The sequence below is a fragment of the Bos taurus genome, chromosome 21 (assembly GCF_002263795.3).
Source record: "Bos taurus isolate L1 Dominette 01449 registration number 42190680 breed Hereford chromosome 21, ARS-UCD2.0, whole genome shotgun sequence".
Classification (NCBI taxonomy): Eukaryota; Metazoa; Chordata; class Mammalia; order Artiodactyla; family Bovidae; genus Bos; species Bos taurus.
This window is the reverse complement of record NC_037348.1, coordinates 12,708,531-12,732,312: the sequence shown is the minus strand read 5'-3', so window position 1 is coordinate 12,732,312 and position 23,782 is coordinate 12,708,531. Positions and strand designations below refer to the sequence as shown.

Sequence of the window (23,782 nt, the reverse complement as noted above, 5' to 3'; positions counted from 1 at the left end):
GAGCGTTAAGTTTCTTTACAGACACAGGAAATAATTGGAGATGTCCCTCTTATGCCATGTTTTGTCATTTGGGTCTTCATTTATTATTTGAGCTATTTCCTGTTTGTGACTTAGACGTCTACCTGCCCCAGTGGCCATTCTGCCCTTCCTCTTCGTGGACTTTAAAGGAATTTTTTTGGGTATCCTTTTCCTTTTTCCTCTCCTGAGGGACAGAAGATAACAGAAGTGTCTCTTGGGCTTTGACTACACAGCGTTACCCAGAGTGAACTTCCAGGTGGGGTGAGACTTCCCCTAAAATACACCACTGCTTGTCATAGTGAAAGGAGAGATTGTGTTGGCGTATGGATATCACAGACCTGTTACTTATTGTTCCTTCTTGCATAAAAGGGTTCACTCTCTGTTTTCCTGTTCTTTGTTGTAATTGTTAAGGATCAGTTATTTTATCCCCCAACTGTTGGGAAATACCTTGTTGTGTCAGGAGGGTCTTTGGCTATGTTGAATGTTCTCAGACCTGTCTCATAATTTGTCTTTGGATGGTGATAACAGTTTAAAGTTCTGCATGGCCTCTGTGAGAAACTCTTCCCCCACTGAAGCTTCCCCTGGCAGGCATCATGAGAGGAGGGACGGAACGCTCTGGGTTGTGTTTCCTGGGCTGTCTGGTAACCACAACACTTGCAAGCTACGAGACCTTGGGCAGTGGCCTTTCTTGTGGTTTTTCCATCTGCGTAACAGGGTCTTCAGCCAACTTGCAGGCCATCATGGCAACTGGCAACCATGTCTATTGTTGATTGCTATTATTACTCCTATTAATTTTGAGATTTTTTTTTTCTTCTGGAGAATAACTACAGATCCCCACCACTAAATTGTGCTATTTAAGTATTTGAGATATGACTGGTTAAAATTCAGCTCAGTTTTGTTTATTCAAAACAGAATAGAGATTTTTGTGTGTGTGTTTTGGTGGAAGTGAGCAGTGACTATCTTCCAGGATGTGATGGGAAGGATATTTATTGACCCAAGAACTGAACAGTGTCGATTAGCCTGACCAACATTGGTTTTGTAGCTGTGGATGGTGGTAGACCGGGACAGTGGTCAGTTATGGTCATAACTGGCGTTTGTGTTGGCATTGGTGGGTTGCTAGCTTGGTGATAGTTCAGCCTTGTCCTGCCTACCCAACCACCATGGCAGCCAGCCTCCTCCAGGCTCTCTGAGTCATGGGGAGCTTTCTGAAATTCCTTATGTCCTTATGGTCCACCTGTGGGCTTCCGCTAAGCCACAAGTAGCTCCTGAGGAGGTCAGGGCTGGTGAGATAAAAGTGCTTGGGCAAATTAACACCCCAACCCCCGATACAGGGTGTCTACTATTCATGGGACAGAAAAAAAAAAGTCTTTTGAGTCCATCTATGGTGCAGAAACAGTGGATTTTTAGGAGGAATAAGAAATAAAGCTAAATATAACCTGCTCCAACTTTTAAACAAAATGGCAAGAGTAGAAATATAGATTAATCTTCTTGTCAACCTGTACCATTTCAACATAATCATACCATTTTCTTAAAGTATATTTTATATTTCCCTGTGATTCTGGTGATTAATTTGTTATAGAATATTCTAGCTTCCAAAGTGGCGCCAGTGGTAAGGAATCTGCCTGCGAGTGTAGGAGATGCAAGAGATGTGAGTTCAATCCCTGAATCAGGAAAATTCCCTGGAGGAGGAAATGGCAACCCACTCCAGTATTCTTGCCTGGAAAATTATGTGGACAGAGGAGCCTGGTGGGCTACAGTCCACGGGGTTGCAAATAGTCGGACACGACTGAGCATGCATGCATGGATGCACGCAAACTTAGTTTGGAAAAGTTAAGAATGAGATTGCACAAGCTTATTTTAACTGGGCTGCCGCAGAGCCAATCCCGAGTTCCACATGGTGCCTTAGAAAGTGGCTCTAATGTGCTGCCCGTTTACCAGTGACTCCGACGCGCAGAGAATCAGCACGCCATGTTGCTGATCTGCTTTCACAGCAAGGCTTGACACAGTCACCATTTGCTTCCTGTTCACCCCCGTTCTTAGCCTCTGAGATTTACAGCTTTTAAAACTCTAGGACTCTTTTCTGCCCCCTTGCATTTAAGTTAAAAGCTGACCAGTCTATAATATAAAACATAGAATTATGGTAATGAATAAGAGGTTAAAAGCTATCATGGCAAGTGGAACTTAGCAGGTTTGGCTGACTGATATGGTAAAAATTATGTGTTGAATTAAAACATTAAAATGCGGTGGGATTAATGGAGAAAGACAGGAACAGGAGGTCAGAAACAATGCTAAATCAGCACATTAACTGCCTGTGGGCTGGAGAGGCTGGCTTTAATATATGCAGAGGAAAAAAAAAAAACTTGCAGAGGGAAAAAAAAAAAGTAACTTAGTCCTTATTTTCTCCAGGTGAATAGAAATGCAGATATTTGAATCTGGGAGGTATCCATACATATATTTCTTTCCCTTTCTTTTTTATATAGAGGAGGAAATAGACCTACAAGATATTCAGTTGGTTACCAAAAGAGAAACACTGACTTGATAATTTGGAGTGTTTGACTTTGAATTTTATTTTGCCACTAGGATTCATTTTGTTTGTTCGTTCATTTTACTCAACAAACACTGAGCATGTTGTGTATCAGACATCCTACCAAAAGCTGGGGGTTCACGTGTGGGTCGTGTCCTCAGGCACTAGGTTGTGGGCAGCTTTCTGGAAGAAGAGCGTCTCAGCTGAGACCTGTCACATGGGTGGTGGTTAGCCTGACCAGATTGGAGGAAGAACGTTTCAGGAAGATGGGACCAAATGGGCAGAGACTTAGAGAGGAGGGAGAAGACGTCTGAGAAACTTGAAAGGAATGCAAAGAGTGGTGATGTCACGCGATCAGACTAGAGCGGAAAGCGGAAGTGAGGTCACAAAGCCATCGGATTCCATCTCCTGCCCGTGAACCACGGCTGGACTTGGCTAGACCCAGACACACCAGTGCCCGGCTCCTTTCTGTTCACTACTTGTTACCACAGTGGACCTCTGATGGACTGAATGATCTACAACCTGACTTCAGAATGATGAGTTCCTGGTCCTCTAAGGGCCCGTGGGTAGCACCTGTTGAATTATGGTCCATACGTGGTCACTCCCCCTGCTGGTGGAGCCGCACATGAGATGCCCTGAGAGCAGACCTGATTGACTAATGCTCGTTACTCATGTGTTTTGCACGGACACTCTGCACACGTGCTTTCCACATTGTCTTTTTCAGTACAGTTTCATAAGTTTTATTGCTTCATCGGTTTTTGTTAACAAACACATCTTTGGATATGTTGGCCGGAGTCTCTTGGGCTATGGTGAGTTAACAGGTATTTTTTGTTTTACATTGTTTGTAGGTCAGTATCTCTGATACCTTTATCAATGTGTCTGTACTGTCATCTACTATTATGGGAAAATTTTTAAATACTTACCCTGCTGTAATTCATCACAGTTGAATGATTAGCATTTCTTTAGATCAGGGGTCACCTAACTAGGGCCTGTGGGTCAAGTCCAGAAGGCTGCTTGTTTTTGAGTAAAGTTTTATTGGAAAAGAGCACTGTTCATTTCTTCACATTGTCTATTACTGCTTTCATGCTACAAGGGGAGAGTTGAGTAGTTGTAGCAGAGACCATGTAGCCCCAAACTAAAACTGTTTACTCTTTGGCCCTTCAAAGAAAGATCTTTGTGCCCCATCATTTATTAATGTTGGTGTGGTTTTTAATGATAATTGGAACATTAATTATGAGAGCCTTTTAAACCACATATCCAAAAACTGAGTTTATTTTTCAAAGAAAATTGCATCTAGAGTAGTAAGCTTAGTTTCATCAAGCCTCATACAATGTTGCCATTTGGGTAGAGTTTGGGAAGAAATTTAGAGGATACAAAAGAGAAAAGAGAATACATGACAATACCTGTAAAATTCTAGAATTGATGAGTGAGTGAGTAGTGTTTATAAGAATGAGCAGGCAGGAGGGAAGGAGGAGGGGGTGTTTTGCATTGCGATGAATCTGCGCTGGATCCGTTCTTCTAGGCATCCTCAGGGGCCAGCTCTGCACTTCACCTGCAACTGGTTACTAAACAGGTAACAGAAAGTCTTGGGAAAGAACAGCAGATTGGCTAGTGCTTCAGGCGTGGTGCCGGCCAGATTATTTATTTTTTTCCCGGGGTAGAATGTGATACCCTATAGAAAAGGAATGAAGCAGCCCAGAATCTCCTTTTAAGACTTTTGTATTAAACTTGTCTTTGGTGAATGTATTTCAAAATGATTATATCTTAAAGATTTTATTTACTTGCACCTGAAGAAGGTCATTTTGTTTACATGATACTCACCTCTCTTCAGAAGATTCAATTGAGTGTTATGGTAAAAGAGTTCTGAAATTCTGGAAGAAAAGTCCTTATTTTTATCTTTTCTTCCACTGCTTTGGCTGGTCATACAGTAACCAGTTCCTAGCTTGGGGTTAATGTAAGTATTTCTTTTGCCTCTGACTAACCTCCAGAGCATTCTGGTTCTCCTTCCAACGTGAAGATGAGCTGAAGCCATGGAGACAGAGGTTGACACAGAAAAATAGGAGGCCTGAAGGAAAGAGTTTGGTGTGAGAGTCATTTCTTCTTACTCCCTTCTTTCCTCCTTTCTTCCAGAATGTGGAATTGAAGGGGGCAGCCAGCTGGATAGAAGAGATGGGGAGAGAGCACTTCAGTTCTAGAAAGTTCATAGAAAGTCATCCTTAGAGTTGGTGGTTAACACTAGGGAGAGGGTCGCTTTACATTAATTCTTAAGACTAAAGACGTTGGTGTTTTAAGAATCGATTAATTCATATGATGGGATGGGGACCCTAAGAGACAGGGGTCATAATCCGTGTACAAAAGGACAAGGTTTAATTTTGACTGACCCGATGCTGATGTATCAATTTAATTTGCTCTTTCAGGTCACTAAGAAAAGAAAAGTAAGCATTTGATTGAATTCACTCATTAATTAATTGAGAATGTAGAATCTGTTAGGTTTGTCCGAAATTCCCTTATCTGGTGTTTATGTGGCTCTTATATCTAAAATAGGCAAGGCTATTTTTTTGTATAGGAATTCTCTTTGTTATCAAAATAAACTTTAAATATGAGATAGGTGCAAAAGTTTCATAGTGGGTAGAAATGACTGAAAAGTTTGTGAAAATGTGTAATTTCTGAGACAAAACCAAATGTTTAGTTTGATGTGATTCACACTTGTTTAAATTAGTAAACTGCTCTGTTCAAGGAAGCTGTAAATAAATAAATAAATAAACACTCTCCTATTTAAGGTTACCACCAGAGAAAAGTCTTAAACAAATTTGGATCATTCATCCTTCCATAGAAAGAGCTTTATTAAATGAAAGTGTGTATAACAGTGTAAAATAATGCTTAGCAAATATTCTTAAACAGATGTACTACTACTATACTTATTTAGAATTTTCAGGTCCTTAGTTTTGTAGGCGGAAAAGGCAATGGCACCCCACTCCAGTACTCTTGCCTGGAAAATCCCATGGACAGAGGAACCTGGTAGGCTGCAGTCCATGGGGTCTCGAAGAGTCGGACACGACTGAGCAACTTCACTTTCACTTTTCACTTTCATGCATTGGAGAAGGAAATGGCAACCCACACCAGTGTTCTTGCCTGGAGAATCCCAGGGACGGGGGAGCCTGGTGGGCTGCCGTCTACGGGGTCACACAGAGTCGGACACGACTGAAGCGACTTAGCAGCAGCAGCAGTTTTGTAGAAATGGCGCAGTTAAAGCACTTGACATTTCTTGCCCAGCAAAATTAACTCCCCACTCATATACTTGCTTACAAAATTTACTAACCCCTCTGTTCACAGTAGTAAACTTATTTACTGCTACAAAAAAATTTTTGATTCAAACCATAGAGGGTTATTTAAATATATATGAATATATTTTTTAATGTCTCCAGCAGAAACACATGATGAATTTATTACATGTAAAAGCTCTAATTGCCACCTCTTCTTATAACTGGAATCACTTTTGGTAATTTGAAAATAAATACCCACATAAATTTAATTTTATGGGTACGTATCCCTTACTGTAAAAATATTTTTATTCTATACTAAAAATAGGCATAGACTTTTAATATTGGTAGTTTTTTCTCTTTAATTGGAAAAGAATTGCAAGCTTTCTTTCAAATTTATTTAACTGGAACTTTTTCCATATCCATGTGGCTCAAAACCATCATGGCTTTATATATGAGGTGGGTTTGCCTGTTGGCTATTGTCTGCAAACTTACAAAAGTGCATGAATGATGTGGGGTAAGACTCTATTGTCCGACATTATGAGGCGGTGCATCCGTGTTTGTAATAAAGTCTTGAACAGTCATCTGACTTAGTAATTAGAGATGGCGAATGGGAACGCAAACCACACAGTGCCCGCCTTGCCTCCACTCAGCCCTGCCACCTCACCCACCAGGACACGAACGAAGCGAGTGTGGTCCAAGCAACCCCAGGATTTTCCGTGTTAAAGCAAATAAATGGCTTAGCACCTCAGCCCCCCCTTTCAGTGTTTGCTTCTGTATTTAAATGTGTTTGAGGTTTTCAACATCACCAGAACATTGACAGTTAAGAGGCGGAAAACATGCAATTTATAGCAGATGGGTGCAGCCTTTTCTGGCTGTGCTGCAGAAATGGGATCAATCAACAGCACTTCATGCTCCATTTGTCTAACAGAAACCCACCTGGGGAAACCCCGAGGAACGGTGCCTATTAGGAAAACACCTTAACACATTTCTTTAAATAAAATCTCGCCAGTTGGCATTAATCTGGAAGAAAATGGTTTCTCCATTAACCCTCTCCCGCTTGCACAGGCTCCTGTCTTTTCACCTCTTTTTGAACCAACGTCTCTTATTCTCATGGCTGGTTAAAAAAAAAAAAAAAAAGACACAACCCAAGAAGCCTTCTAGAGCCCACATCCATAGTGCTGAAACTCTGAAACTTTTTTTCTTCCTAGTTTTTGATCTCATCAGCTTTCTGCAGACTTTACCTGGCAGAGATTTGCTGCTTCTCAATTCGTTTGCCACTTTCTCCATGCGGCCTTTTCTTTGAGTTTCTTGACATCTTTCTCTCCTTTACTGAGGGTGTGGTGTGCCGGGAGGGAGTGTTAGCAGCCAGGGGAGCCCCTGCAACCTTCACTGCTCAACCAGCCAGTGCCCAGACAGCGGGAGGTTTCATGGGGGGGATGAAATGAAAATCAGGTGCTTTGGAGGGTCCGCGCCGCCACGCATTAATCGCTTTTCTGTCTGCTTCTGGTAACTTTTCCAGGTGTAAAGTGGATATCTCAGCCCTCCCACTCAAGCAAGCCAACTGCTTGGAGCTGCCATTGGAAAGCTGCCAGGGGACCCTTCTGATGCTGGTCACCCTCACGCCCTGTTCAGGGGTCTCGGTCTCAGATCTGTGTGTGTGCCCCTTGGCAGACCCCAACGAGAGAAAGCAGATCGCCCAGCGCTTTGTGAGTGCTCTGCCTTGCTACGCCCCCTCCCCACCCCACGCCCACTCCACCTTTAAGCTGAAACAAAGTCTGGGAATTGAAAAACTGCATCCAAAGAGATCTTTGTCCAAAGTTCAATGGTATTTCTCCTAAACAAGGCATCAGACATGGAAGTTAATTTCATGGCTAGTGAAAAGGTGAAAGTAGATTTTAGAATTCGCTTTCCTATTTAAAAGCCAGAGAAAGTGTTTGGATATTTTACCATTCAGGATCTCTTTGGAGAAAACTGAAATCCTCAAGGGGGCAAAAGGTTGTTTAGCATGTTTGTATATATGAATAGGTATTTTTATTGTATTTTGTTTGTCTTTTACTTTTATTTTATATTGAAGTATAGTCGATTTACTGAGTTGGCCAGGAAACATTTGTTTGGGTTTTTCCATAGGATGTTAGGAAAAATTTGAATGAACTTTTTGGTCAAACTAATGCACTGTTGTGTTAGTTTTAGGTTTACAGCAAAATTATTCAATTATACTTGTACATACATCCGTTTGTTTTCAGATTCTTCTCCCACATAGGTTATTGCTGAATGTTGAGTAAAGTCCCCTATGCTATACAGTAGGTCCTTGTTGACTATCTATTTTATATAGAGTAGTGTGTGTATGTTATTCCCAAAGTCCTAATTTACCCCTCCCCCTAAGTTTCCTGTTTGGTAACCATAAATTTGTTTTTGAAATCTGTAAGTCTGTTTTTGTTTTGTTAAAAAAAATTAATTTATATTATTTTTAGGAATTTTAATATAAATTCACAAAAATTGCTTTTTATAAACCAAATATTAATGTTTGCAATGTTGGGCATACGTTTCTAGACCCTCTTAAGATCAAGTGAGAAAGTACTTGTGTCTTCTAAAGCAAAACAAAGCCGTAGAGAGGCATGGGAGACTTGTTCCACACTCCCCTGGATAAGAACTGCTTGTGAATTTTTGCCTAACTAGTTGCAATGTTCTTAAAAGTCCACTCAGCATTTTTAAATCAAATGGGTTTGTCCTCGTCATTATTTCTTGTGCTCTTGCTTTCTCGGTGTCTTTATTTGCATTCTGGTTTTATTCCATCTTCTTTGTAAATCAATACGTTTATTTTACTGCCACACACATGAAAGGTGCATTTTAAGAAAGTGGCATGGAAATGAAGCAAAGATGAATCCCAATTTAATGGGAATATTATTCTCAGCGTAAACTTAAGTGTCTCCAGACTCCTTCATGTGCAAGGTGTATTGATTAATTGAATAGTCCTTTATCTTCAGGACTACAAAGTCTAGCCACGCATCTTATTGACAACACAAGATTCTGCACGCAAGGTTGACATACTTTAAAGAAGTTTTGACAAAATCCACTTTTAATATTCTCTTTGATGACTTTACTTTAGCAAATGAAAAGAAAGCAAAAGTCCCCCAAATTTCCCATGGACAAATCGCAAAATTTTCCAAATTCATGAAGAGTTTCATGTATTTATAAGGTGACATTAGGTAAGATCAAAATGACTGCTTTGCATAATGCCTCAAGATTTGGGGAGTACTAATTTAAAAGAGGTTTGAAAAGGTAGAATCAAAATAAAAAGATCAAGTGTTTGTTTGTTTGTTTGTTTGTTTTTTGATCTAGACAGCTGGCCAGTGTTTAAGAGGGAAAGAACACTGCATTGTAAGATACAAGTTCCAGATCCCTGGATTTGTTTTTTAGGTTTTGAGAATAGATAATCTTCAAAGGCATTTCACCTCAAAATTATGAAAATATTTTATTTCAAATGTGTCCATCTTAACTTAAATACTAGTTGTTGTTGTTTTTTTTTTAAGATTGAAAATTCTATTTGAAAAAGCAGCTTCTAAAAGTTCTTAGGAATGGTGCATATTTGTTAGGCAAACCTTAACTGTTATTAAGCTTTTGTGATTCTGACCTGAAATGCCTAAATAATAGGGGTTTTACTACCCTTCCATAAATCTCTGGGATCAACTTATCACAGGTTTTTAGTTATCTAATGATGATGGAAATATTGTATCCAAAGGTTTGAAAGTACATCTTTTTCAGCAGATGTGTTTTGGAGGCAGGCAAAGAGCATTTATCTGCTTATCTTTTTCTTGCACAATTTCTAAACGATGTAGTGTGATAGACATTTAAATATTTCTGTAAATGCTTAAGAATTATCAGTAGGTATATTAGAGCTTTGGCACATGCCAACTAAAAATTAAAGTAAATGTGATTATAGAGCAGTACTGGATGTGCAGTCTCTAATGAATAGATCCTGCTTCCCTGGTGGCTCGGAGGTTAAAGCGTCTGCCTGCAATGCGGGAGACGTGGGTTCGATCCCTGGGTCAGAAAGATCCCCTGGAGAAGGAAACGGCAACCCGCTCCAGTATTCTTGCCTGGAGAATCCCATGGATGAAGGAGCCTGGCGGGCTATAATCCGCGGGGTTGCAAAGAGTCGGACAGGACTGAGCAACCACACTTTCACTTTCACTCTTTCTGGTGGTAATATGTATCCAGGAAGGGTCCAAGTTTAGTTCTCTGATACCCATAAACTTTATTCTAGCTGAGTCAGAATAATGTTGCCTTTTAGGGTGATTTAAAAGTTTCATTATAGAGAAAGAAGAAGGAACAGAGAATCAATGTCATTTTACACCCATTTTCCTGGTGGGATGTCTGTGCTATCACCAGGGGGTGATGTTAAAAGTAGATTGCATGTGCTTTGTAATTTGTTTATTTTAAAACTGAAGTTAATTAATTCTCAGTCAGTTTGAATCTGATTGTTGCAAATGCTGAAGTTCCCTGTTGACTGATATAAGGAGGTTTGGAACTTCTCCTAGCTTTGCATGAGAAAGGTTATGATAAATCCAGAAGGTACTTCCTGTAGGACTTGGTGGCATTAAACAAGGTATCAGAAAGCTGTGTTCATTGGATCTCCTTTCCTCCCGCAGTGCTTACAGAACTCCCTGAAAGATATGAAGGACGTCGGCATTTTGCAAGTGAAGGTTTTAAAGGCGGTAGATCTCTTAGCAGCAGATTTCTCAGGTATAAAAATCTTTTTCATCTTTTTTTTTTCATTTTTATTTATTTCCTGACTTGAAATGACCCGATGGCAAACTGAAATGTTTTACTCAGTAGAAGCATGTACAGAGAAATCATACTCTTTCAAGCAGAGTCAGAAGAAAAAGTGCAAACAGGTTCTCTCACTTTACATTTTTCACATTATCCTTTGCAAATAATCTTGCTGTGATTAGGTAATGTGCTAGTCCCTTTGGCTTTCAGAGATATTTGTGGGTGATTCGTGTCATGACTTCTTTACCAGTTAAATGTCTGAAGTTTTTCAAGCGGACATCGGAAGACAGACCGACGTCTGTCCTTCTCTCTCGCCGTACTGTGGACATAGTGTTCCGTCCTTGGCAGAGTGTATGGTGTAGTGCCTGGATCCTCAGTCCAACTGGCTGGCACGTTTCTGTAACAGCAACCAAAGTCTGGGCCATGGAACCACTTTGCCATTGATATGGTGTTGTATGAAATTTCTCTTGGTGCTTCATGAATCGGAACTTATAGACAGAGGCTAGAGCAGACCTGCTCTGTGATGAATTCTGCTTGACCAAGATGAGAATGATCCAGACATTCCAGTGTCTGATTAGACAATGGCTCTCCTCTCCTTGCTAAATTGTACCCTTGTACTAGCAGTTTAAACACCTCTATGGCAGTTTACTTACCAAGTAAACTGATGAATATGAAGAATGTTACACAACATGGAGCTATCTATTAATGCAGTAGCGGATTTTTGTTGTTGTTATAGTTTTAGAATGTGGTCTACTCTCTGTATTTGTGTAACCTCAACTTCTGAGGCTGGGGTAGCTCAAACTCTGGAAAAGAGATTGTTAATTAGAAGCACTTTATATTGCAAAAATTATAGAATGTATAAGTTTAGAAAAGAGTTCTCCTCATTCTCCTTCAAAAAATGAGCCAGTGGAAATCATTCTACAAGATGATCACAGTGTTAAGGAAATGTCCAGTGAGAATATTTAAAAAATGCTTTTTTGCCCAATATGAATATAAAAATTCTGTTTGTGGATGAAATACTTCAATAAGGGCTTCTGATATTCATCAGTTTACTTACAAATGCTTATATAGGCTTAGATTGATTTAGAAATTTTCCTTTCTTTTGAAACTTTTATGAAAACACTTATTTCAGATGTTGCATGTGCCTTCGTCAGAAGTAATTTTAGTTTTCATCACTAAAATGCATGTAAAATTATTTACCAGTTTTTCAGTGCAAATCGTGTCTTACTTCCATCTCAGTGTTTCGATACGGCACTTTTTGAATCTGTGATTGTTGATGGCTCAGTAACATCATCTCAAGGCCCAGGAACTCATATATGCTTTCAAGTAGTATTTTCAGAAAAATCTTTTTGTAGTTTTATATTTTGTGATCACCAGGAACTAATTGCAATGCATTAAAAGACTTGTGTATAGCTACATCCCTATGTGGAAATACTCTTTTAAAACTTACCTTATTTTATGCTTGCTATCAGGTGACTTCCACAAACCATCCTCAAAACTAGGATTTATGGAGGTTGTTTCAGGCCAATGTGAATTCTCCAAAGAGTATTTTCAGTTACAGCTAATAGGAGAGAAACCTGGAAGATGAAAGCTTTTGTAAAGATCAGTCTATAAGGCAAAACCCTCTTTTCAGAAGAATAATATTGGTAGAAAATGCTACCATTTGGTCATTTTCTTTGTATTCAAGATATGCAGTAGGTAGCTTTGGAGTGAAGGTGAGTATTAGAAGATTCCAGTAACAAAAGAAGTAGTTAGAAATCAAATAATGCTATGTTATTTGACTAAATGCCCTGATGTTTTACTGTCTCTATATTACCTATGAGAAAATTATCACTCTTCTGATTTGAAGCAAAGATCCTTGTCATTAGCTAAACATACCTTTAGACCATATGGATCTTTATTGTTAGAATCAGATCTCACAGTCTGTGTTCTTTATAGGTTGGCTCACTTCATAGGTGAACAGACTCACTCAGTCTGCTCCACACCAAGGTGTATTGCTTTAGGGCAACAAAGTGGACCTAATCCAGAGTTCTAAAGCAACTTTTCTCTGTGGAAGAAGAAGTGAATTGTGGTTGCTGTGAAGTAGCAATAGGATGTAATTAATACCTCCAAGATGTTAGCCACTATATCATACAGTAGCAACTCACTCTTTTTATTACTGTTGTTGTTATTACCAATTCTCTTGATATGCAGTAAAAAAAAAAATCCGGCTTCACTTGATCATGGATTAGAAGAGGTATACATCATTGCCAGTGCCAGGAACATTTAAGAAATAAGTAACTATTTGTACCCAGCATTTTCCAGTCAGCCTTATTTATTAATGAGTATTTCATTTTAGTTGCTCAGGAAACAGAGTATTCACCCCTGCAAGTAAAAAAGAACTACATTTAAAAATAATCAGTTATTGCAATGTCAATGTATGGCAAAAAAAAAAAATCACAATATTGTAAAGTAATTATCATCCAATTAAAATAAATAAATTAATTAAAAATAATTAATTAAAAAACTGCATTTACTCTGCATAGCCAGGGACCTTCTCAAAGAATAATGGTCCTTTCAAAATGGAATTTTCCAACCTTCTTACTTTTTTTAAATGATAGTTTGTGTTTGTTGTTGTTGTAATTGTTTCTTAGAAACAATACCAAATAACCATGATAACTGATGCTTCAAGTTTGTTTTACCTAAAATCAGGGACTCTGATAAAACAAAAGTCCATGGGGGCAGATCTTGGCAGTGGTCCCTATGGAGGTGAAGGTTACAGTTTGCAGAGTGCAGGGACCTGTTGTCCTAGAGGAGAAATGAATGCTTTTGCCAGCTCTGCAATCAGTGGGCTTGCCAATTTTAATGTTGTATCTTTGCAGGTAGCAATTAGAAAAAGAAAATGCCCATCACTCATGGCTCTGATCAAAGCTAGGAGGGTGTTCCTCACTAGTGGTTACTGATGTTTTGATAATGTGGCCATAAAAAGAAACTTTGGAGAAGTTGAATTCTCATTACTTTCCTGGCATTTCAGAACATTGGAATAATGTATATATCATATATATATAGAAAGAGAGATATACAATGTTAGTTGCGCAGTCCTGTCTGATGCTGCAGTCCCATAGACTATAACCCACCAGGCTCCTCTGTCCATGAGATTTCCCAGGCAACAATACTGGAGTGAGTTGCCATTTCCTCCAGGGTATCTTCCCTACCCAGGGATCAAACCCAGGTCTCCTGCATAACAGTGTCTACACTGCAGATTCTTTACCATCTGAGCAACTAGGGAAGCCCTTATATGTAATATATCATATATATATATATATATGGTATATTTATATATATTTTATATATATATTATATATATATATAAATATTTATATTTATATATATATTTATATGGTATACATATAAAATATGTATACCATACATAGAAGCATGTGTGTGTACGTGCTGAGTTGCTTCAGTTGCGTCTGACTCTTCGCTCCTCTGTCCATGAAATTCTCCAGGCAAGAATACTGGAGTGGGTTGCTGTGCCTTCCTCTAGGGGATCTTCTTGATCCATGGATCAAACCTGCATTTCCTGCATTGCAGGCAGATTCTTTACCACTGAGCCACCCAGGAAGCCCCATATATATATACATGATATATTATTTATATATCATATACATATATATATATATGATATGATGTATGTATATGATATATGTACATTCACTGAGGTGAATTTCTTTGCTATTATAAATTTAAGTTTTTATATAAAGATAAAAATTAGTGCAACCTTCCAAATGTTATAAGATATAAATAACTAAATCTACAAGTTACCAATGTTAAGATATTTACAAAAGATAAAGACTTCAGTGTTCTAAAGTATAACAAAAATTTATAACTTTTTCAAACTAACTCAAATCTTTGATAAATATTTGATAAATATTTGATAAACTGTTTTATTGTATGATTGAACCTACTCGGTATTAATTTAAATTTATTTATAACGTCGCATTTTATATGTGTGTCTGACATTTGTATATAAGTGAGAAGACCTTTTATTTTAAAGAATCAGAGGTAATCTAATTTCCCTTGTAGCCCATCCCTCTAAAATTGGTGAAAGATATTTTAATGTTCTCTGTAGCAATATGAGATATGGACAACCATGTGCAGTTATTCTAATACAAGAGCCTGTCAGATATTTTTATTAAAGCATTTGTCTCACAAACACCTTGCCCCAATGTAACCTAAAATCTTTAAGTAATAGGTTATCCAGTCTGATGTCAGTACTTCTGTAGTAAACAAGGCCATAGCCTTGATTCAGAAAACAGATGATAAATTGTACTTTGAAACTCAAGGTGAGTGTAGCTGTTTGTAATGCTTAATAAGACCAACATCCTTCACTCAAAACTCAGCTGTTTAAAGAAGAAATTAATAAAAGCCAAGCAAAAACAATGCAGAGTTTCTTTCATAGACTATAAAACGATAATCAAGTAATTAATAGGTAAATAGAAAAATACGGGACTGAAATATTTTCTGGCCAGAATTGTATTTCAGGGACTTTTCTGGTAATCCAGTGGTTAAGACTTCACTACAGCTGGTAAAATTCTTCATTCTTTCTTTAAGTACCTAATCCTTTCCCAAGAGACTGCAACTCATGCTTTGGATAAATCAGTGTTCAGTTCAACAGTTCATTCATTGAAGATGAAGATTAGTCCCTGTTTGATTTGTCCTTTATTTTTATGGTAACTGCCTTTCATTTTAATTCCTGTATATTATGGGAAAGATTGAGGGTGGGAGGAGAAGGAGACAACAAAGGATGACTTGGTTGGATGGCATTACCCACTCAATGGACGTGAGTTTGAGCAAACTCCAGGAGACAGTGCAGGACCGGGAAGCCTGGTGTGCTGCAGTCCGTGGGGTTGTAAAGAGTCAGACATGACTTAGTGAATGAACAACAACAACAACATACTGAGGTATAGAAGATGTATAGAAACAGGTATGCAAATCTTGGTTCTACCGCATTCTAGCCATGGGTACACTTAAGCCTTTAGCTTCTCATGGGTATTTTAACAGTTAAGTTGGTGGTGGTAGTGGTAAAGAACCCACCTGCCAGTGCAGGAGACATAAAACATGCAGGTTTGATCCCTGGGAAGATCCCCTGGAGGAGGAAATGGCAACCCATGCCAGTATTCTTGCCTGGAGAATCCCATGGACAGAGGAGCCTGGCGGGTTACGGTCCATAGCAAAGAATTGGACTCAACTGAAGTGACTTAACACACAAGTTAAAACCTAAATGAGCTTACTAAACACATATTACATGCTCATTAAATGCTATTCCCATTCTTTGTTAAATTTATTTTTCTAGAGTGTAGTTGACATGGGGAATTTCACAGGTTGTCTTCTTGATATTTTGTTCATAATTTTACTGAATTTTAAATAATGTTGGAAATATCAACAATCATTGCTAATCACAATAGCTTTTCAACACTTTTGGAAATCTATAGTTACCACTCTGTGATTTTTTTTGTTTCTGTTTTATTGCCTAATAAAGTATAGAAAAAATATGCTTCATGGTAGGAAAATTCTCATACTAAAACCAGTTTAGTGCTTCTATTCACATTTTGTAATATGGATAATAGTTTTATTGATATAAAATATATTTGTGGGCTCATCAATTTTTGTTGTGCATAAAAGTGCTGTTTTGAGAAACTGTTGACCAAAATACTGCAGTTAGATACCATATTGTAGAGGAGAAATATTCCAGCCATATGCTATAATACTGACTTTTGAGTAGTTTTTATAAATTATAACAGTATGTTTTTTGTTGTTTTGGGGGTTTATTTTTTGAAATATAAGACTGCTTGTATCAGAAGGGAAATAGTCTTATAGTTATTGTTCACTGGGACTTTTAAATCACATGTCCATTTTCTAGTTTGTTTTCATTGTCTGCTGTTTAAAGTTGTGTTCATAACAATAGCTCCCCTCTTAAAGATGCTCCATTTTCAAAGGACTGACTATAATTGCAATTTCTAGGAAGCTCAGCGATAGTCATTTAATGCTCTTAATTTATGAGAACCTCATGGCTAGCTGAGCCCAAATCAAGACCAACTTTTAAAAAACACATCAAAAGTGATACAAATCTGCCTTGGCAGGCCATCTGCTTTAATGGTCTGCCAAGGAACATGAACTCTATTCAATGCATCTAGCTCCGATAGATGCAAGTCTATCGGAGATAGCGCCGTGTGTAACTTATTGGCACCTTGAGAGTGAATGAGTTCAGTTCATTTGTGGTGCTCTGTGAATTAACAGCTTGTTCTACTGGTTGTGTTCCTAGTAAGATCTTTATTTATTCAGCCAATGTACCTCCCCTGTGTGTGAGCCTGTGTTGGGCTCTCGTGACATAGTGCAGGGGGAGAAATTAATCACCGCCTTCACATGGAGTGACTACTAATCCCCCAGTGGTATCTAATGACCGTGCTACTGTCAAGGTCAAGAATAGGGTGTCAGGGTTCATTAAAGGGACACCTGTCTGGTGTTCCTGCAGGTTGTAGCTGAGACATCAGGGATGAGGAGCAGTTAACACAGTAAAGATGAAGAAAACGCGTTTTCAAGTGAGGGAACAACACATTCCAAGCCTGCAGGGCTTTTCCAAGACGTGTGAGAGGCGGGTGAGACTGGAGAACAGAGGATGGTGACCTTGAGAGGTGAGAAGGCTAATGTATTAGGTGGGACTGGATTATATAGGAACATGCGGTCCAGGGGAAGAAATTACAGATCTTTCTAAGTAGGGAAGTGATGTGATCTCATATGAACTTAAATACTAGTTTATTCTGGTGGCTGTGTAGAGCAAGCATTTTGGAGGTGCAAGAGTGAATCATGGGGAGATGTTAGGCGAATTCGGATGGTGCTGTTTCATGGAGCTTGAGTGAGAATACTGGAGTGGGTTGCCATTCCCTCCTCCAGGGGATCTTCCCAGCCTGGGGATCAAACCCAGGTCTCCCGCATTGCAGGCAGATTCTCTACAGTCTGAGCCACTAGGGAAGCCCCTCACAGGGAACAGAGTTAGAAGGAAAAATTCTCATGTCTCCAGTTCTTGCTCTGTTTGTGCTGGAATATGACAACATCAGAAATGTAGTTAAGCAAACATCTCAGCAAAATTGTCCCCTTCCTTTGTGGACTTCACAGTCTGAAGCGAGACCTATCTGTCCCCACTTCCGGCTGGACATCCACCACTGCTAAGTGATCAGGCCCTCATCTGCAGGACGCCACCAAGGCCATCAGTTGGATCAGAGATGCTTGCAACCCACTCGGAAAAGTAAGAGATCCATGAAATTTAGGTCCAGAATGAAGAGAGATCAGGATTTTCTCTTCTGTTAAAATCCCTCTCAGAGCCCAGCATAGTATTTTCCACATTTTAGGAAACCATAAGTTACTTGTTGAAGGAAGGAGCAGGCATATCATAGCACATGGCGTTATAACACCTAAAGTAAATGATCATAGGAGGTTGAGAGGGGAGCTCCCTGGAGTTTAAGGTGGCAAAGAAAGTTCCTTGAAGATGCTACATCTTGATCTAGGCCTTGGAGGTTAGCTGGTCTTTGATTTTTTTTTTGGAGAGGTGTGGGGCTTGGGAGAGCATTGTAAGGAGAAGCCATTCCACATGCAGAATAAGAGGCAGGACTGAGCCCCGTACCTCTGCGCTGCTCAGGGATGTAGCACAGATGCTCTAACCTTGATAAAGGGTTTAGGATTGGGGTCAGATCAGGATGGATGGTGTGGGTAAGTTGTGAGAGAACATAGACTTCCAGGATGAGCACCAGAGTTGGCTCTAATACATGATAGTAAGGTTTATCAACAAATGATTAGAGATGATGATGGAACTGAAGGGAGGGATTTTGGAAATGAAGACTGGGGTGGCTGTTGCTCTTATCTGCACCCCCAGCCTGGGCTATAATGTGCCACAATTAGCTTCAGAAATTAGCTTCTTCTAGAAATTCTTTCTTCTAGCCCTGCCCCTTGTATTGACTGACAGTCTGTGGTGGTTCCTGGCTGCCAGATAAATAAAAAGAAATAAATTAAAAAAAAAAAATGCTCTGGTCATGGTCTTCCAGGCTTCCAACCAATCTCTTCCTTTATCCACCAGTATCTTACATTTCCTGAGCACCACTATTTAGCTGTATGTGTGTGTGTGTGTGTGTGTGTTTATCCCTGTCTGTATCTGTGTATGCACGGTAAGTCACTTAAGTCATGTCTGACTCTTTGCAACCCCATGGACCTCTGTCCATGGGATTCTCCAGGCAAGAATACTGGAGTGAGTTGCCATGCCCTCCTCCAGGGGATCTTCCTGGCCCAGGGATCAAAGCCAGGTCTCTTAACATCTCCTGCATTGGCAGGTGGGTTCTGTATCTATGCCCATGTATGTATGTATATATCTCTCTATCTGTGTATATCTGTCTCTCTATCACTGTATCTTTCTCTGTATCTATCTGTCTGTCTGCTTAATGAATGTAATGCTCTGATTTCTCCCTGTCTCCTTAGCAAGGACCTACCCATTTCTGCTGGCCAAGTCAGCCACCTCCCAAACCTTGCTCAGAATTCACCTCCACTGTGAAATCTTTCTGGACTTAAGCCAGATAAATTAAATGTCTCTGAACTTTAGTTTCCTCATCTGGAAAATGGCACAAATACTCTTCACCGTATAGAATGGGCATGAGGATTAAAGGAGAACTGCATGAAGCGTGGTTTCTTACCTGGAGTTGGGAGAGCCTGGCTCCCTCCAGCCAACACCCATCCCTGGGCACCAAAGTCCCCAGCTGCCCCCTCCCACTGGGCCAGGACACTCTTCACAGGGGAGGGGGGCCATGCATACCTTGGCTATGCCTGCATTGGGTCCTTTAAATGAAATTCAGGGCTAAATATAGAACAGAGATGTACAAATGAGCAATAGAAGGGAGATAAGGACAACATGTAATCAGAGATCACAGAGGAGAAAGGCTCAGTCCGCTGGCAGAGGGTGTGAGGGAAGTTTTCACTGAAAAGGTGACATTTGCTGAAAAGCGTGATTATTCTGAGAGTTCCTTGAAGGTAATGACTTGGTGGTCCATGTACATCAGGGCCTGGTTCAGTGCCAAGAGCAGAATGGGAGTTTAATAAATATTTGTCGGATGAATGATATGACCTCTCAAATACTTTTATTGCTTGTCAATCAACTTCTGTAACTGATATAAAGGTAAAATTATTTAAACGTGAAACCTCCACTTGCTGTTGGAGGAATACAGATGGATTTTAGAGTGCTGTTCGAAAATAGCAAAGGCTGTTGAGAGCAAGGCGCTGAAACATCGCCGTGAATCTGAATCACCGGTGGTGTAGCCGCGTCAAGGTGACGTGGCATGTGGATGCAGGAGAAGTCATCTGTATGTTTTACCTGTAAAAACAGGGGGAGCAAAGAACAAGAGGGCGGACCCAAGTATAGCTATATCCTTTTGCCTGGTACTGTTTGCTTGGTTCTCTTGGGAAACATTTGGATATTTCATTTGTGATGGGAGACCATTTTATCATGATCAGATAAAAATACTGTTTAAATTTTACTGAAAGTCCCCATCTGTCTGGAATCTTCTTTTTTAAATTTTATTTACTTACCTGTTTATTTTTAATTTTTTTGGCTATACCCTGTGGTACATGGGATCTTAGTTCCCTGACTGGGGATTGAACCCACACCCCCTTCATTGGAAGGCAGAGTCTTAACCACTGGGCCACCAGGGAAGGTCTATCTGGAATCTTTGAAGGGCAAAAAATCAGTCCTAAAGTGTGCATGCATTACTCTATAGATGTTTTAATGTCTTTACTTTTTTTTCCTCATCTCTGCCTGTTTCTCCTGGAATATTAATAAATGCAGCATTTTAATGAGCTTTGATGGGATTATCTTCAGAGAGCCAGAGAGTCAGTGCAGTGTCTTCCCCGGAGGCACACAACGGAAGCTCCCAGTTTCTGGAATGAAGTCTGTTGCTCATTACCTGGGACAGCAGAGTGTGTGATCGAGAGTGGGGTGGGCAGGACTCAACCCACCTGTGCAGGCCAGGCCCCTGACTCCCTGCTGGGGGACCCCAGGGCTTTCAGTGCAAGTGTCAGATGGCTTTCCCCAAGCCAGTGCTGATGGAATGTCACGCCAGTGTCTCCAGAGGAGCAGCCCTGACACCTCCCAACAGTCTGACGGACGGTTAAGTAGCTGTTTCAGTTTGGGTTGAGGAGCTCAGCATCGTCTACCAGAGTGTTAAGCCAAAAGTTCACAGTTATTCAAGAGATGTCGTGATCTTCTCCACTGACTTCTGACTTCTCCACTGACTCCACTGACTTCTCTTCTGACTTTGCTTAATGTTACAATCCTTAGGGCCATCATGTTGCTTCAAATGGCAGTATCTCACTTTTTTATGTCAGGTACCTCCCCACTGAAACCCCACCCTGTACCCTGTGAGACACAGCCCCGGAGGAAGACCTGCCTTTCTAATTCAAGTATAGTTAATTTACCATGTTGTGTTACTTTCAGGTGCACAGCAAAATGATTCAGTTACACACACACACACACACGCACATGCACACACATGCACGTGCACACCCACACGTGTGTGTGTATATATTCCTTTTCAGATTCTTTTCCATTAGAGATTATTGCAAAGTATTGTTTCTATGCTCTACAGTAGGTCCTTGCTGGTTATCTAATTCATTAGTATGAATAGGCTTCCCAGATGACTCAGTGGTAAAGAATCCACATGTAATACAGGAGGCACAGGTTTGATCCCTTGGTTGGGAATATCTCCTGGAGGAGGAAATGACAATCCTGTCTAGTATTCTTGCGGGGAAAATCCCATGGAAAGAGGATCCTGGCAGCCTACAGTCCATGGGGTCACAAAGAGCCTGATGCGACTGAACACGCATCAAACGTCCCTGCAAACAGTGTGCATCTGTTAATCCCAGACTCCTAGTTTATCTCCCCACTTCCATCCCCTTTAGTAACCATACATTTGCTTTCTATGTCTGTGAGTCTGTTTCTATTTGGCAAGTAAGTTCATTTGTATCATTTTTTTTTTAACCAACTTTACAACAGATACCAAAGGAACTTCTCTAGGTAGAAAAGGCCAAAATGAAAAAAAGGAAAATTATGAAATGTATCATTTTTCCAGATTCCACATATAAGTGATATCATATGTGATATCATTTGGTATTTGGCATGGTATTTTCAGATTCCACATGGAAGTGATATCATATGGTATTTGTCTTCCTCTATCTGACTTTGCTTAATATTACAATCCTTAGGGCCATCATGTTGCTTCAAATGGCATTATCTCACTTTTTTATGTCTGAGTAAAAAACTTCTTAAAGAAGCAAGACTTTTTAAAAATGAAGATAGATTTGTGTGTGTTTGATTTGGGCTGCTCAACATCTGAAACCCCTTGTAGGATTGGGGTGCTTCTCTCGTATCTTTTGGAGAAGGGATTCTGATTTGCTTTCATTCAGTGGGAAGCCAGTATGTTCTCCCTTCCTGAGCCCTGGAATTTAGGAGATGGAGATTTGTTAGGCAGGGCAGTCCCTTTATATCTCCATCAAGTGAGGCAAAGAAGCAGGCTTGGAGAATGCATATTAGAAGCAGCTACACTTAGGGGGGCCTCCCTGGTGGCTCAGCAGTAAAGAATCCACTTGCAATGCAGGAGATGCGGGTTTAACCCCTGGGTCATGAAGAGTCCCTAGAGAAGGAAATGGCTACCCACTCCAGTATTCTTGGCTGGAGAATCCCATGGACAGAGGAGCCTGGTGGGCTACAGTCCAATGGAACCGCAAAGAGTTAGACATGACTAAGCAAATAAACAATAACATTTAGCGCTTGGATCAGAAATCTCTGTGAGGCCAGTTTTCCTGGGAAGAGAGATTTACCGAGATTCTGTGCCTGAGTATCCCTCAGCCTTTGGTTTCCAGTAACTTCAAACCTGAGTTTCCAGTCTGTGCACTGATCCTGAGTTGTTGTTTAGTCACTAGTCTTGTGCAACTCTTTGAGACCGCATGGACAGCACACACCAGGCTCCTCTGTCCTCCACTATCTCCTGGAGTTTGCTCAAGGTCATTTCCATTGAGTTGGTGATGCCATCCAACCATCTCATCCTCTGCTGCCTCCTCCTCCTTTTGCCCTCAATCTTTCCCAGCATCTTGCTCTTTTTTCAGTGAGTTGGCTCTTCTCATCAGATGGCCAAAGTACTGGAGCTTAAGCTTCAGCGTAAAGCCCTTCCAAATGAATATTTGGTGTTGATTTCCTTTAGGATTGATTGATCCTGAGAGCTGTTTGCTATTATTTTGACAAATTCCTTTGCTGCTAAGTTTAGTCAGGGATCCTTTCCACTGCTTGTAACTGACAACCCCGACACATTCATCTGTGTCCGCAGCTCGATCCCCGTCTACTGGCCACTGAGATAATAGTCTTGGCTTAAAAGGTCTGGCCAGTCATATAAGTGTCCAGGCCACTAGTCAGCTGAATGGAATATCCTGTTAAAGCTGACTCTTAGCCAGGCAGCTGCTCTTCTTGTCTTCTGTTTTTGAAATATCTTCATGCAAGTGTCTGCACACGTGTCTGTCTAAGGATGTGCAGCACCTCAGAGCCCCTAGTTATTAAGTTCATTGAATGTAGGTTCACTGGCCTGAATGGTAAGCCAGTAGGTCATGTGGCCCGAGTAGTGTCCATGTTAGGCCTTGGTCTGGATTCCTCGGCCATTTGTTGGAGGTACATCTGTCTTTATGCCCCCAATTTATTCAGTACACACTGCTTTATAGAGCGCCTGTGTGTGCAGAGTCAGGCCATGTGTTCACATCCTGTGGATATAAGAGACCCTGATGGTTCTCTAGATCCCTCTGTCAAGCTGAACAAAAGGGGAGAGACTTCTTACATGGTCACTGTCTGGGTTCCCCTTTGAATTCTGGTTTTTCTAGTATATTTTTTTTTCTTTTGGATGCTGTATGAGGTGAGATGGAAAAAGAAGTGAGATGGGAGAAGTAAAGGTTTAGCCTCATTATTTTTTAAGATTAAAAACTTTGAATTTACCTTGGGAAATTAGACTTCTGCATGTCTCTGAGCACCAAAAGTATCCCATGTGTATTTTCGTTATTTATTGACTATCTCAGATCAGATGTGTGTATGGCCACTCAATTCCAGAGCAGAGTTTTAACTGCTAAATAACCATCATGGTGGTGGTTTAGTTGC

General features: G+C 40.2%; 1 protein-coding gene across 9 annotated transcripts in view; it reads left to right on the top strand.

Annotated features, from left to right (window-relative positions):
- The window catches only part of MCTP2 (multiple C2 and transmembrane domain containing 2), a 259,662-nt gene that overhangs the window by 122,905 nt on the left and 112,975 nt on the right, over window positions 1-23,782 (top strand). For all 9 annotated transcript variants that reach the window (XM_005221777.5, XM_059879251.1, XM_059879252.1 and 6 more), the window contains 2 exons: window positions 7,325-7,511; window positions 10,455-10,548. In XM_005221777.5, coding sequence (XP_005221834.1) covers window positions 7,325-7,511; window positions 10,455-10,548 — 281 coding nt within the window. The remainder of the gene's footprint in view (window positions 1-7,324; window positions 7,512-10,454; window positions 10,549-23,782) is intronic.